This window comes from Myxocyprinus asiaticus, chromosome 20, assembly GCF_019703515.2.
Source record: "Myxocyprinus asiaticus isolate MX2 ecotype Aquarium Trade chromosome 20, UBuf_Myxa_2, whole genome shotgun sequence".
In the NCBI taxonomy this organism is placed as follows: domain Eukaryota; kingdom Metazoa; phylum Chordata; class Actinopteri; order Cypriniformes; family Catostomidae; genus Myxocyprinus; species Myxocyprinus asiaticus.
Window position 1 is genome coordinate 16,981,830 of NC_059363.1, and position 14,543 is coordinate 16,996,372.

The 14,543-nt window shown below is 40.7% G+C and overlaps 1 protein-coding gene across 5 annotated transcripts in view; it reads left to right on the top strand.

Moving 5' to 3' along the window:
- Positions 1-471: 471 nt before the first annotated feature.
- The window catches only part of ehbp1 (EH domain binding protein 1), a 192,629-nt gene continuing 178,557 nt past the window's right edge, over positions 472-14,543 (top strand). For all 5 annotated transcript variants that reach the window (XM_051645796.1, XM_051645797.1, XM_051645799.1 and 2 more), the window contains exons 1-2: positions 472-798; positions 1,688-2,190. In XM_051645796.1, coding sequence (XP_051501756.1) covers positions 2,087-2,190 — 104 coding nt within the window. In that variant the 5' untranslated portion in view covers positions 472-798; positions 1,688-2,086. The remainder of the gene's footprint in view (positions 799-1,687; positions 2,191-14,543) is intronic.

A 14,543-nucleotide genomic window follows, 5' to 3' on the forward strand; every position in this document is an offset into this window, starting at 1 on the left:
TATCACACATGCTCACACCATTTTTGTGGTTCTTTTCGTTTGGTTGTTTTGTTTCAGCCTTTTGAATTAATCACAGATACCATAATGAAAGGTCAAAATAATTGTCATCAAACTATAAGCTATATTTAATATATCAAGAGTATCAGTTGAACACATATCGATATGTGCAGATTTGATTGAATCATAAAACTCATATTTATACTTTGACAAATTCTTAAAACAAAAAATGGCATAGTTTTAATTTCTACACTTATATGTTCTTAACTCAGTCTGCTTGCACACACGGGCGGGTTCAAGATCTCTGTAAGATGTTTCTGTCGACCAATAGGAACGCTCGCTGGCAACAAAAGCCCTTAGAAGGGTCATGAATATGTAAATATTTACGGACCGACAGCCAATGGAAGCAGTGCGGGGGCGTTTCCCGGAGGCACAGCACAGATGTTTGACTGAATGTGGGATAGGGGAGGAAAATGATGGAGTCTTGATGCGTTGAGTCTGTGAGTGAAGGCGAAAACATCGCTGGAATTTCCTTCTCTTGACCGGACAAACTTCCACTGCTTCTCACCCTCAAACTCCTCAGCTTGGCCGGTACCGGATAGTGTACTCCACGCGGACGAATATACAGTGGAATCGTGTTTTCGCTGCCTCTGTTTGACCTAGGAAAGCCCGTCTACTGGCTAAGCTTAGCTGAGGCTGCTAGCGGAGCTCTATGGGAATCTCCAGCTAGTGCGGCTTTTTAACTCGCTAGCGGGCTGAATGCAGCCGTCGTTCAGCCGCCACTGCTGCATTATTCACGCGGTGAGTGCAGGACTGCATGTTAATGGAAAATGTTATGGTTAACGACGCTGTTGATTCAGGGGGTTGATTATTGCCATTATAATGATCTCTTTAGCTACCTTGCTAGCCAGGTAAACACTGTGCCTTTCAAATGGGATCTTTAATCAGTAACCAGTAAACTGAGAGCAAATGTCTCTAATGAGTCAGTCAAGGTAGTGTTCCTGCACTGACAGTTTATCAGTTTGTGGTACTGTAGGTGCATGAGGATGCGAGTCGTTTGGAGAAGCCTTCAGCAGCTGTCTAGCGTGGAAATAACTCTATTTGGTAGAGACTTTTTGAACAGCAACAGTTGTTTGCTTAATTTAAATAACTGAGGTATATCTAAGTTACTTCAGAAAATTGCTGGACTTCTAATGGCATAATATTTATCGTCAGCTCTTCATTCAGGTTTGCATCAATGCACTTCACATGCAATGCAACAATAACATCTGAGTAATTAAACGTATCCAAGAGTTTTTGCACGAAGTGTCAATATCCAGGGCTTCAGAAACCTTGTAACTGGTCCAGAAGGTTTAATCTGACTTTATACTTTTTTCCTTGTGTTATGGAATTTGGCTGCACGGTTAAAGTCAGCCACAAATCTCGGTTATCCTGATATAATCGCCAGCCGTATCGTTTTGTCTTTGCCTTGCACATATAACTGATAAGGATTTTTTTGCTGCTGGTATTTGTCAGTGGTTACGTCCCAGGCGTATATTGCAGGGATTGTTCAAATAATCAGATAAGGCTGACAGATATTTGTGTTCGAATACAGTGATTTGAAATATAAGCTTGATAAATCTGGGTGTAGCTTTTGGTGCAGCATCGTTTTATCACCGAGACCTAACCGCCTTCTTCTTTGTCTCTGTAGGTTTATTGACACCTGGATACGAGGAGTACTTGATTATCATGCCGAGCTCGAGTTTATTTTGAAGGAATTGTGGGAAATGAACTCTCTTGGAGCTGTCAGTCATCCCGATGGATTTAACATGTCATTTCATCATGCTGATCTGCGCTCATCCACTCTGATGTTTTGATGTTAAGGAATTTACGTGTTTTTTCTTTTGTTTGTACCTCTTGAAACATCAGTTACTGCACAAAAGCCGATTTTGGACGGATACTTTTGAGAACTTTTCCAAGGAAAGGATTTGTGAGGGGGCGGCGTCGAAACTGGGCAGTATTTTATGCAAACTGTCAGCTCTATAAAGAAGAAGAAGAAGAAGAAGGAAAAAATAAAATATAAAATAAAATAAATAAAAGACAGCAGCCCATGGCTTCGGTGTGGAAAAGACTGCAGCGTGTTGGGAAACATGCTTCCAAATTCCAATTCGTGGCCTCCTACCAGGAACTCATGGTGGAATGCACTAAGAAATGGTGAGTTGTCACTGCTTGCATGTCTCGCGGGTGCCGCTGCTCATTTCCAGCCCAGCTCGTGCATACATGTGTGTGTGAGTGCGCGCGCCCCGGCTTCTGGAATGCTGAGTTGGCCCGTGACGTATCTCACGGCGGTGATTTAAGCCCGGTGGCGTTTAGGGAGAGGCCGGCAATTTACAACACCACTTTTCCTCTGCATTTTGTTTATTTTTTCTTTTCCTCTCTGTTTAGGGATTGCCTGTTATGAAATTCCTCGTTGCAAACATGAAGTGTCTCCTTGTCCACATTTCAGCTGAGTCATAATGTCAAGAATGGGAATAAGCTTACAATATTGCATGAAAGGATATGTTAGTTAGATGAATCAAAAACATGTCATTCTTTAAAAAGAACTAGGTAACACAAATATAGTGTAGTTTACTTTCCTGTGTATTTTGCATACACACTTGCACACGCACCCTGTGCCTTTGGTTTTTGAAGTGGTATGCTACTCAGAGGTTCAGGGTCAGGTTGTGGATTATGGTATATCAGGGGTCAAGTGCTCTGCCTTTTTTTTTTGTGTGCAAAATTTCTCAAAGTTTTCTCAAGCACTTTCTCAAGTGAGAGCTACAGTGTATGTCTTTTGGGAAGGGTTGGGGAGTGACTGATGTCTTGCAGATTTCCTAAAGGAGAGTGTAGTTTTGTAATCATGGCATCACGCTCACCATACTGTGCTCCACAAGGGAAACATTTTCTTATATTTACTTAAATAGGTCTGAAGAATCTAGGTGTTACAGGATAATTTCTGAGCCCTGAACACACGCACGCACACACACAAACACACACCTCTCTGAGGTGTTCCAGATGTGAATGTGTCAGGTAATGGTATGGTAGAAATGCACAAATGTCTGTTGCTAAGGGCAAACAAAACTGTTTTTTTTTGTTGTTGGAAAAACACTATTTCATAATCTTGTTTTAAGACATCTGAAAACATTCCCCCCTCTCTCCCAGTGCATGTGTGTGTTTAGGATGCACAGTCTGTTGTCTGCATAGTGATGTGTAGACCAATGTGGAGTTGGCTGTGATGAAAGAGCATTATTCACTGACAAGATGCTGAAAGGCGTTTGTTCCAGGGTCATGCTAGTGCCTCAGCTCATCTGTGTGTTAGCCCTTTTCCACCGAAATTGTGATGGTTCTCGTACTGTTTATCACGAGCGTTACTGGCTGAATTCAATGCCCCGGTTAGTTATCAGGCTGGTCGGTGTCTAAATCATCGTTGCTCTGTCCACTGTCGCTTTTGCTTATTTCCTTCTTATGGTCCCTTTACTCCCTTAAGTGTTTTTCAGTTTGTTTATGATTTGGTCAGTTGTCCGATTGAAGGCAGCGTTCATAATTTCATGCTGTATCTTCATTCTTGTAGAGTATTTTTTTCCTTTGCCATCTCTAGTTTATCTCGGATCTTCGTAAATACCATATCGCAAGTAGAGCACTCGTTTCGTCGTGTTACCTGAACACTTTTGATGTCTGATAATTTTGTGGGGTTTTTGTTGTTGTTATAGAGCGAAGAAGTACTCCTTGCTGCAGATGGTAGCTACTGTTGTTGTTTGGGAAAACTTTACCATGGTGACTAAACATTCTCCCGCCCTCTGTCCCCTGACATAATCGGTTCCTGCGTAGAGACCAGCAAGCTTTTGGAGCCGGTGCGGAACCAGGTTTTCGGCCCCAGAACGGCCTTTTCTGCGGTGGAAATGCGCGGAACAGTTCGAGAATTCGCACAGGCCCAGAAACCCTCACCCGAACCATGTCGGTGGAAAAGGGCTATGTGTGTGTGTATGTGTGCGATGGCTGCCCAGTCTGTGTACTTTGTGCTTCATCTGTCCAGTATGCCATTGTTCTGATGGAAAGTTTTCCACTTTGGCCTCAAGTGGAAACAGCTCTGTAAGCTTGAGTAAATGCTCACATTCTTAATTTCTCCACATTTTAAGTTCAAAAACCACATTGAAAAACCACATTGTTCTGGAATACAGGAAGAATTCAAAGTACTCGGGGGAAGAATGAATGTGTGTGGGAAAGAGTCAGTGACTAGACAAATGAATAAAGAATTAAAGTTTTAAAACACCACTGCTGGTTCATACTTGGATAATGTGATTATAGGGTGGATAGAAGAGGAAAATTAAGGATTCTTTGAATGTTTGAGGTGTCTGTCATGAAATGGGTAAGTTTAGGGAATTTGGCATTGGCTTGACATCAGCTCTGAGAATGCTGAAATGCGACCCTCAAGGCTGGGAGACTGGTTCTGGTATTGGAACAATTATTGGCTTCCTGTTGTACTAGTGTGTGCTAGTGCTTCTGCTTCTGCAGTGGTGTGTGTGTTTTATTAGATCAATGATGATATCCTAAGACTTTTAACTTTTGTTATCATGTTGATAAAAATCTATTTTGTGACAGTCGGCTTGTTTGATAGATCCTTTTCCGCCAGATAAGCCATTGTAACAGGGTTAAAATGGGCAAGGAGGAGGCGGGAACCGGACGAACAGTCAAAATAATGTTTAATGAAAACTTAGACATAAACACACATGGCAGCTGTATGTGGCTCTCTCTCTCCCGAACTGCCACATCCGGCTCAGCTTTATCCCTCTCCTCAGCTGATTAGCCCGATTGGGGCCTGGCCGTGTGCACTCACGACCCGGCCCCGCCCTCCTCCTCGTCACAGTAGTGTACAGCAGTACTCTGCAGACCACTGTTACCGCAGGACTAGCATCCAGCCAGGCTCCAGCCAACACCTTGGGCAGTGTTCCAGAAGCATGTTGCTAGGATACAGGACACGCCACAGCCTGCTTAGGGATCCCTGCCTGTTGATTCACTGCCTTCTAGAATGTGTTGGCCTTTGCTGTTCTGTTGTCCCTTGGCAACATCAAATGTTTATTAGAGTCTTCCAGACTCATTGGTGTAAAGTATTGTTGTGTTATCTCAGCATTTCCCATGCCTGTACAGTATGGGCACAGTCATTTTTGGTTGTAGTGGAGTGCAATAATGTGTAGCTGTTGTAGATTATTACAGCAGTAATAATTCTTTTCCAGAGGATTTGTGCAGTAATGGGCAGCTGCTCTAGAGTCTATTCTATAGATCATTTCAAGGACTATTCGTCGGTTTAAGGAAGTGACGTCTTTGTCCCTTGAATATTTCCTACTAGTTGTCGAACTCATTCAAAACAACAGCCGGAGGTGCTTCATTCGTAGTGACTTTAACACAATTAACATTACTAACGTTAACACGATTGACATAAAATATCATTATTAAAATGTGGACCATGTTGCTCTCTGGCCTTATGCTCCCTGGATGCCTGGAACTAATGGAAATTAAAGTGTTTAGATCTCTGAAAAAGCAACTGCAAATGGATGCATGGTCCGCTGCAGTGGAACGAGACGGCTGGATACATGCAGTACTAATAACTGTAGCACACATTTTATCTCTGGAAGGAGAACGAAATTTATGTTTAATAGGTAGAGCTCTTAAAATGACTATAAATCGCTCCTATCATAATGAATGAAACTGCACAAGTCATTTACTTTAACATGGGTCTGGGCGATGTGGCCAAAAAATAGATCAGATGTGGCCAAATATTGTTCCGATATTTTTTTTTCATGAAACTAAAGGCCAAAGGGTTATCACAGTAAATTTTTTGAACTATACCACTTCATGTTGCCCAAAAAAATAAAATGTGCTTTGATACTGAAGGAAACTGCTGCATCACGCATTTCTTTGCCCAATTCCCCATTGTGGATGTCACATTCTCTGAATGAAGACCTTTTTAAACAACTATGTATAAATACTACATATACATGCACAGCTGCGTCTCCCAATGAATGTGTTTAGATGCACTCTACAATATGGAAAAGCCTTTCTGTAGGCCCCCTCTCCAGTCCGGCCGTGCCCCTCTCAAGGATAAAAGGTCCAGTTGTCCCACCATATCGGCGGCCCTGACTGTATATTTCGAGGGCTGAGCAAGTGCTCATTTATTGGAGTAGCAGTGTATGTGTAATTTTGTGTGCTTTGCTATTAAAAAAATATCGGCCCTGAATCTAGGCACGATCGGCCAGTCACCAGTTACAGATTTAAGACTAAGTCGGCTGATTAAGATCAGTGGCTGATCAATCAGTGCATCCCTAGTTAAATTAGTGAGGGTAGACAACATATTTAATTTGACATTAAACAGGGATTTGAGGGATAAAAGTACAGTCCCTTCAGTGGGTTTTTGTGGATCTTGGTGAAAAAATTGACAGTACGTCATGCCAAAAAAAGTCTTGTTGACAAAACACTATGGAAAACATGTAGTTATTAAAACTAAATGGGACAAACTATTGATTGGACTGCATGTCTGTACCTAACAGCTTCGTTTTCAGTTGCGTTAAATGTAGCCATTGTAGAGTATTTATGCAGTAATATCATCTGTAGTGTATTGAAGCAGTAATGTTTGCAAGCTTTAGAGCATTACAACCAGACACTTATAAAAAGATTTTTAACTCTTTTTAAGTCAGGCCTAAATCGGTTTAATTTAGTTTTTAGTGAAAATAGATCTTTAAAACGTATTTAATCATACGTTTTTAATCACAATCATTTTCATTGTATTTTTAACTTGTTTAACTTTGCCATAAAAGGGCCATGGAAGCTGGCATGGTGTTAAATCACAAACAAACAAACAAAAGCATTGCAGCTGTAATATTTCAACAGTGGTAGTGTATTACTGCAGTAATCTTTAGCTTCTGTAGAGTATTGGCTGAGGCAGCGGGCTGCTTTTGCCTTTCGGGCCTAGTGCCACAGGTCAGTCTGGCTGGAATGAGGTAGAGAAATCCTTCAAAGTGGTGCAGCGGCCAGGCATCAACTCAGCCCCTTTAAAATCCCAGCATGTTTCATGTGGGATTTCACTCTCCTTTAAGCCCAGGGTTATGTATTGCAGTGCAGCACAGCCAAGAATTTAATCTTTATTGGAGCATTATATTTGACCCAGGGCCACAATGACACTGAGCCATACTGTAATAAACTTACTGTACAGACAAGTATTCAAGTCTATATACAAGAATTCTTTGAAAATTTTAGAGCCTAATACATACTGACATACAGTGCTCTCCATCTGTTCAACCTCAAAGACTTATTGAAGTATAAACATCAAACCCAAAACCTTTAGACTTGCTTCCCTCCCACACCATTTTCGTAGCTTTTTTTTTTCTTTTTTGGAGGGTTGGAGAAATGGAGCGGGTGATGGAAGAAAGGGAGAGAGGGAATGTGGTTTAGAGGAGTGTGAAATAGTTTTACATCCTGTCAGTAGAGGAAAAGAGGCCAGAGGAAACATGTTTAACTAGATACATTAAACTGGCTGGGCGTGTACACACCGTCTCTCAAACTGACCTTGCTGCAGACTGATCTGAAATCTGATCTTTTGGCTCTTCTTTATGTAGGTGGCAGGATCCACCATAATATAAAAAATTCACAGTCATTTTAGAGCCCTCTGTGATCCAGAGTGCTAAACTGTGTTCAGTTTGTATGTTATGCTATAAGAGCAAATAATCAAGACAATGTAGAGCATCTGTGCTGTGTTATGTGCTTCTCAGGAAGCAGTTTGTTGAGACACAGGCTGAATATGCACTCTTTCAGGAGAGACAGTAAAGACCTGTTTTACATTTCCTTCTGTGAGAATTCTTACGTTCAACCATCCGATTTCTCTGCTCCTCCTCCTTTCTCTTTCTCATCCCATTTCTTCATACTGTATTTTTCCTCCTATTCTACTTCCTTTACCTCTTCTCTTCTTTTCTTTTCTCTGCTCTCGTCTCGTCTCTCTTTTCTCATCTGGTCTGGTCTCATCTTGTTCTCTTATCTTCACCACTTTTCTCATCTCGTCTCTTCTCTCTTCTCGTCTCTTCTCTTCTTGTCTCATCTCCATGTTTTTCCTTTTCTTCTTCCTCTTGCTCCTTTTTCTCATCCTCTTCCCCTTTGTTTTCTTCTTCCTAAATCTTCCTCCTCCTCCCCTCCTCTTCCTAATATATTTTTCTTTTTCTTTCTTCTGCTTCTTTAATTCTCATCCTTTTCTTCTTTCTCTTCCCCTCTCTTCTTCTTTCCTTCTTCCTCCTCCTCTTCTTCATCCTCTTCTTTCTCTTCCTCTATTTTCCTTTCTCTTTCCCTTCTTCCTCTCCTCTTCCTCATTTCTTCATCTTTTCTTTTGTCTTCTCCTCCTCCTCCTCTTCTCCCCTGTCTTCTTCATCCTCCTCCTCCTCTTCAGTCTCTTAAAATGTCAGATGGTGGGAGGAATAGAAAAGAACATTGTGATTTTTGTGTTTTTCAGATCGTCTTGGTTTCTCCGCCATTGGCCTGAAAAATTGCAAATAAATACTCCCATTTGCTGTCTGTCGCAGTGAATCACGCTCTTGACCACAACATAAACTCACAGATGCCCCACTCCCTGTCATTCTGTATTAAGTCACCCAGGGTGAATGAAACTATTCACCAGGGTGAATGCACTAAATCAATTCGAGTTTAAACTTTGCCAGTTATGAGTGGTTTAAAAGGAAATAACCATCCGAACTGAAAAGTTGAAAAAGTGGATACATACACAAGCATGAGAAGATCTCGGCTTTTCTTCAGTGTGTCTGAAATCAACATGCATGGATATGAGAAGTACGAACATATGATGTGCCTTTAATACAGGTACTCCACTAAAATAACAGAATTATACTCACAATGTTGCATTTGTTTTTAGATAAAATTTCAGATGCATCTGGGAGAAATAGTGCGCCGGTTCTTTTGCGCTTTCTTTGTCTTTAATGACTTTTTGGGGGTTTATTATCATGCAGTAACACACTGACAGAGTGATTGATGTATGTCGTCTTGAAATCAGAGACCCTCCCCTTCAAATCTGAACACAAGTGGTCACAGAAGATGCATTTAAGTGACCAGGTGTAAGCAGCGATGTGTCTCGCCTGACTACGTGTGATCTCACCCGAGACGCATCTTAAAACCAGGTATAAATGAGGTCTATATGTGTGTGATTAGAGTTCCATGCTTAGTAGGCTAGGTTTGATAAGGTCATGTAAGTGATCAGGGAGTCAAAGCTAAGTCGTGATCTATAATATAACAAGGCTCGACAATAAGGACTGCCCGATGGCCCGGGGCTAGTTACTAGAACTGTCACTTGCCTGATCGGACCAGTGCTGCACTTATAATGTTAGTGCAAGCAGACAACAAGCGAGAGAGCACAAAAATTACACAGAGCAAACACAGTTTTCTAACCTAGCAATTTGAGTGCATAATATACTGGACGCGCCAAAGCAGAGTCACGTGAGCGCACAAGAGTGTGCAGACACAGAGCGTGCTCTCCTAGAACTGTCCTCACTCTTTTTCAAGTGTCTTAGCAGCATCAGTTACCAATATGTTAAAAATAACATGGGAAAATGTTATGAAAAAAAACCCACTTCATGAATTTCGAAGCGGGATTGCATGTCTTACGCAACATTTTTAAGTATCCCCGCACATTCCATGTTCACAGTGTGGGAAATTCCCACATTTTTTCGTTTTAACATGTTGGTGAAAATTAGAAATCCACACAGGAACACAAGAAATCAACTATTTATTTTCACTGGACTTTAAATCCATGTCTTTCTGTGCATCTCTATCATCTCTTTTTGCAGCGTAGACACTGTTTAACATGCATGCACTCTTGTAAAGGGACAGAGCGTTAGTTTTGTTCCCACAGTAAAAAAAAAGCGCTTTTTTATTTCGCCTTTTGAGATGTAGTGCTGGATGAAACGTAATAAACGTACTTTGTTAAAACGTGTTTATACACGTGGCTGGAAATCTGAGCTGCTCATTATCCAAAATGCGAGTATACATTTAACTAGGTATGTTTCAAAATGTAAACATTAATTCAACATGCTAATGGCATTTTTTTTTATATGAAAAGATGCAAAATCACTATAGCTAATATTTTTATGAGAGCCGTTCAGCTGCAGGGTGAAGATGACTATTTAAAACAGTCTACTTTATATCATCCTCATAACACACCTGCTACATGTTTCATTTCTGGATTGTACAGGTATTTGCTTTCTGTGCTTTGTCTATCAATCAGTTATGGTTTTGTTTGGATTGTCTAATTTCTTGTTTTTATCCACATTCTTAATTCATAGTTTAGGCCTAACTTCTACCTACTTTTATTACATTCAGACAACAATCAAATCTTTAACTCTGTGACTAAATCTTTGATGCTGGTTGTGAAAACACTACACATGGCCAAAAGTTTACAGCATGACTAAACGGATGACCAAAAACCCATGATCTGCTCCACTGCACTCTTCTCTTAAAAACACATGTGTAAATGGCAGGACAGCTCAAGTTATATCATGTATTTATGAATTTATATCTGTAAAGCGCTTAAATGGAGTTACATAAGGCAAAATCATATCTGGCAAAATTAAAATGTGATACAATTTTGGGGGAAATTGTCAAAAAAATATATATAATATATAAGTAATGTATATAAAAATATTTAGCTTTGAAGATATTTTTTTAAAGCCATGATGGTAAAATCAGCTATTTTTCATTTTTGTTTTGGGGCCAGTGAAAATATTGGCAGGGGAAGTACAAATTGGAACCACTGTCCCAGTAGAAAAAATCCTTAGCATTGAGCCCTGTATAAGTCGAGATTTTATTGATCAGTTTATTGTTATCTGCGTTTATCTTTCGCCCGCTCTCTCTCCTCCAATGGTTTTGGGTTTGGATTCATTTCTGGATGCATTTAGGCCTGATATCGAAGGACTCATGGGTTTATGTATCAGTCCATTTGAGATAATGGAGTCAAAGCCCTTTCATGTGCCTCATGACACTGGGTGTGTGTGTATGTGTGTGTGTGCGCGCACGGGCGTGTGTGTGTGTGCGCGTGTGTGTGCGTGCGTGGTCTCAGACTCTAAATTAAAGCCTTTCTTGCTAGGAGGACCAGATAAGGGGAGATTTTCACAGACTTGAAATGACTTGTAGGAAATAATTAGTTCTATACTCCTTAATGATCTTGTTCAGCACAGACTGCACACTGCAGTATGTTCTACATCAGAGTGTTATAGGGGCCATATTCTCCACTTTTGAAGCATTTAATTTTTTCCCCTAAAATCCACTTATTTTAGAGGTTTATTTGACCAAAATGCTCAGAATTTAGTTTTACACAACCTTTTCCCACTCTATCTTACAGGCTGTTTTTGCTACTGTACCTTTTCTACTTCTGTATGTACAGTGCATTCATAAAGTATTCAGACCCTGTCATTTTTTTTTTCACATTTTGTTACGTTGCCGCCTTATGCTAAAATGCTTTAAATTATTATAATTTTTTTCACATCAATCTACACTCCATACCTCATAATGACAAAGCAAAAAACAGATATCTTTGCAAATTTATTAAAAAGACAAATTTGAAATATCACATTGACATAAGTATTCAGACCCTTTGCTATGACACTTGAAATTTAGCTCAGTTGCATTTCTCTGGATCATCTTTGAGATGTTTCTACACTTTGATTGGGCTCCACCTGTTGGACATGATTTGGAAAGCCACGCACCTGTCTATATAAGGTCTCACAGCTGAAAATGCATATCAGAGCAAAAACCAAGCCATGAGGTCAAAGGAACTGCCTGCAGAGCTCAGAGACAGTATTGTGTCGAGGCACAGGTCTGGGGAAGACTACAAAACATTTCGGCTGCATTGAAGGTTCCAAGAGCACAGTGGCCTCCAGCAACAAAGTCTCTTCCTAGAGCTGGCCGTCTGGCTAAACTGAGCAATCAGGGGAGAAGGGCCTTGGTAAGAGAGTTGGCCAAGAACCCAATGGTCACTCTGGTTGAGCTCCAGAGATTATGTGTGGAGATGGGAGAAACTTGCAGAAGGTCAACCATCACTGCAACACCCCACCGATTAGGGCTGGGTATTGATATAGATTTCCTGATTAAATTCGATTCCGATTCACAAGCTTTCAATTCGATTCCGATTTTGATTCGATTCAATATCGATTCATATGGGTTTATTTCAGGTATAATGTCCCTTTTGCTTGCATATAAAATAAATTATCTCCCAGCTAATGCTGTTAATTATACAGGGGACCTTTTAACTAGGTATAGTAGGAACATATGAATTTGACTAATGATATTTTATTACTTTTTCAACATTTTGGCTTTTTAAAAATGATCAAATAAATGTATTCAATCAATAAATAAGATAAATTTCAGGGGGCCTGGGTAGCTCAGCAAGTAAAGACGCTGCCTACCACCCCTGGAGTCATGAGTTTGAATCCAGGGCATGCTGAGTGTCTCCAGCCAGGTCTCCTAAGCAACCAAATTGGCCCGGTTGCTAGGGAGGGTAGAGTCACATGGGGTAACCTCCTCGTGGTCGCTATAATGTGGTTCTCACTCTCGGTGGGGCGCGTTGTGAGTTGTGCGTGGATGCCGCAGAGAATAGCGTGAAGCCTCCACCCCCGCTACGTCTCCGTGGTAACGCGCTCAACAAGCCACGTGATAAGATGCACGGATTGACTGTCTCAGATGCAGAGGCAACTGAGATTCGTCCTCACCCACCCGGATTGAGGCGAGTCACTACGCCACCACAAGGTCTTAGAGTGCATTGGGAATTGGGCATTTCAAATTGGGGAGAAACCCCCCCCCCCCCAAAAAAATTTCTTATATTATTTTTGTAACACATTTATTGTTAAATTGCGTAATACATGTATTTACATTGATTTGTTGAACACGTACTAAAACCGGTACTGTCTCTTTAACAAAAAACATCATTTCTGTAAACAGCGCCTTTAAATGAGCGCATGTTAACTAGAGAGGACTTGAATGGCTTTACCTCATCTGTGCGGTGCATGATTAGAATTAAATGTTTTTTTGTAGTTGTTTTTTGATCAACAACTGACTGTAAAGGACAGAAAGGGTATTAAAAGAGACGGTATTCAATGACAAATGGGTTGAGTGGATCTCGTCTTCGGACACACATTACACTAAAATTTTACTCTCAATATGCTGTGAAAGTATCTCGCCGCTGAACACTTCACGACTAAACTACACAATTACTGGTGAGTGACGTAAACATTTACCAACCAGTTGCCAAATATTTTCATTTTAGTCGCACAGCACGAAATTTGGTTGCAAATGCAAGTGATTTCCTCTCATTGTAGTAGAGGGTTGCTCATTGAATGAAAGATCGATCTTGGGATTTAAGAATCAATATCGAGATTGTTCAAATGAAGATCGGGATTAATTGGGAAAAACAATATTTTTACTCACCCCTATCATTGATCTGGGCTTTATGGCAGAGTGTCCAGACAGAAGCCTCTCCTCATTGCAAGACGCATGAAAGCCTGCTTGGAATTTGCAAAAAGCACCTAAAGGACTCTCAGATTGTGAGAAACAAGATTCTCTGGTCTGATGAAACGAAGATTGAACTGTTTGGCCTCAATTCCAAGCGTCATTTCTGGAGGAAACCAGGCACCGCTCATCACCTACACAATATCATCCCAACAGTGAAGCATAGTGGTGGTAGCATCATTTTGTGGGGGTGTTTTTCAGTGGCAGGTACTGGGGGACTGGTCAGGGTTGAAGGAAAGCTGAAAGCAGCAAAATACAGAGATATCCTTAATGAAAACCTGGTCCAGAGCGCTCGGGCCCTCAGATTGGGCTGAAGGTTCACCTTCCAACTGGACAATGACCCTAAGCTCACAGCCAAGACTTGAACCCAATTGAACATTTCTGGAGAGACCTGAAAATGGCTGTCCACCAACGGTCCCTATCCAACCTGACAGAGCTTGAGAGGATCTGCAGAGAAGAATGGAAGAAAATCCCCAAATCCAGGTGTGCAAAGCTTTTCGCATCATACCAAAAAAGACTTGAGGCTGTAATCGCTGCCAAAGGTGCTTCAACAAAGTACTGAGTTAAAGGTCTGAATGCTTATGTCAATGTGATATTTCAGTTTTTTCTTTTTAATACATTTGTAAAGTTATTGAAAATCTGGTTTTTGCTTTGCATTTATGGTGTATGGAGTGTAGATTGATGTGAAAAAAATAATAATTTAAAGCATTTTAGCATAAGGCTGCAACATAACAAAATGTGAAAAATATTAAGGGGTCTGAATACTTTATGAATGCATTGTAAATTACCTCTGTTATGACTGCCTCACCTCTGCATACCAGTGTAATTCATCAACAGGCCCAGTTGCTTAATACTGAATAGGTATTAATGTTTAAATTTGGGTTGTCAAATTACTATGCCAATACCATGATGATCTCCCATTTTGTAGATTAGTTTTAATTAGGGATTTCTTGATACCATTTTTTTGAGTATGAGTACTGATACTT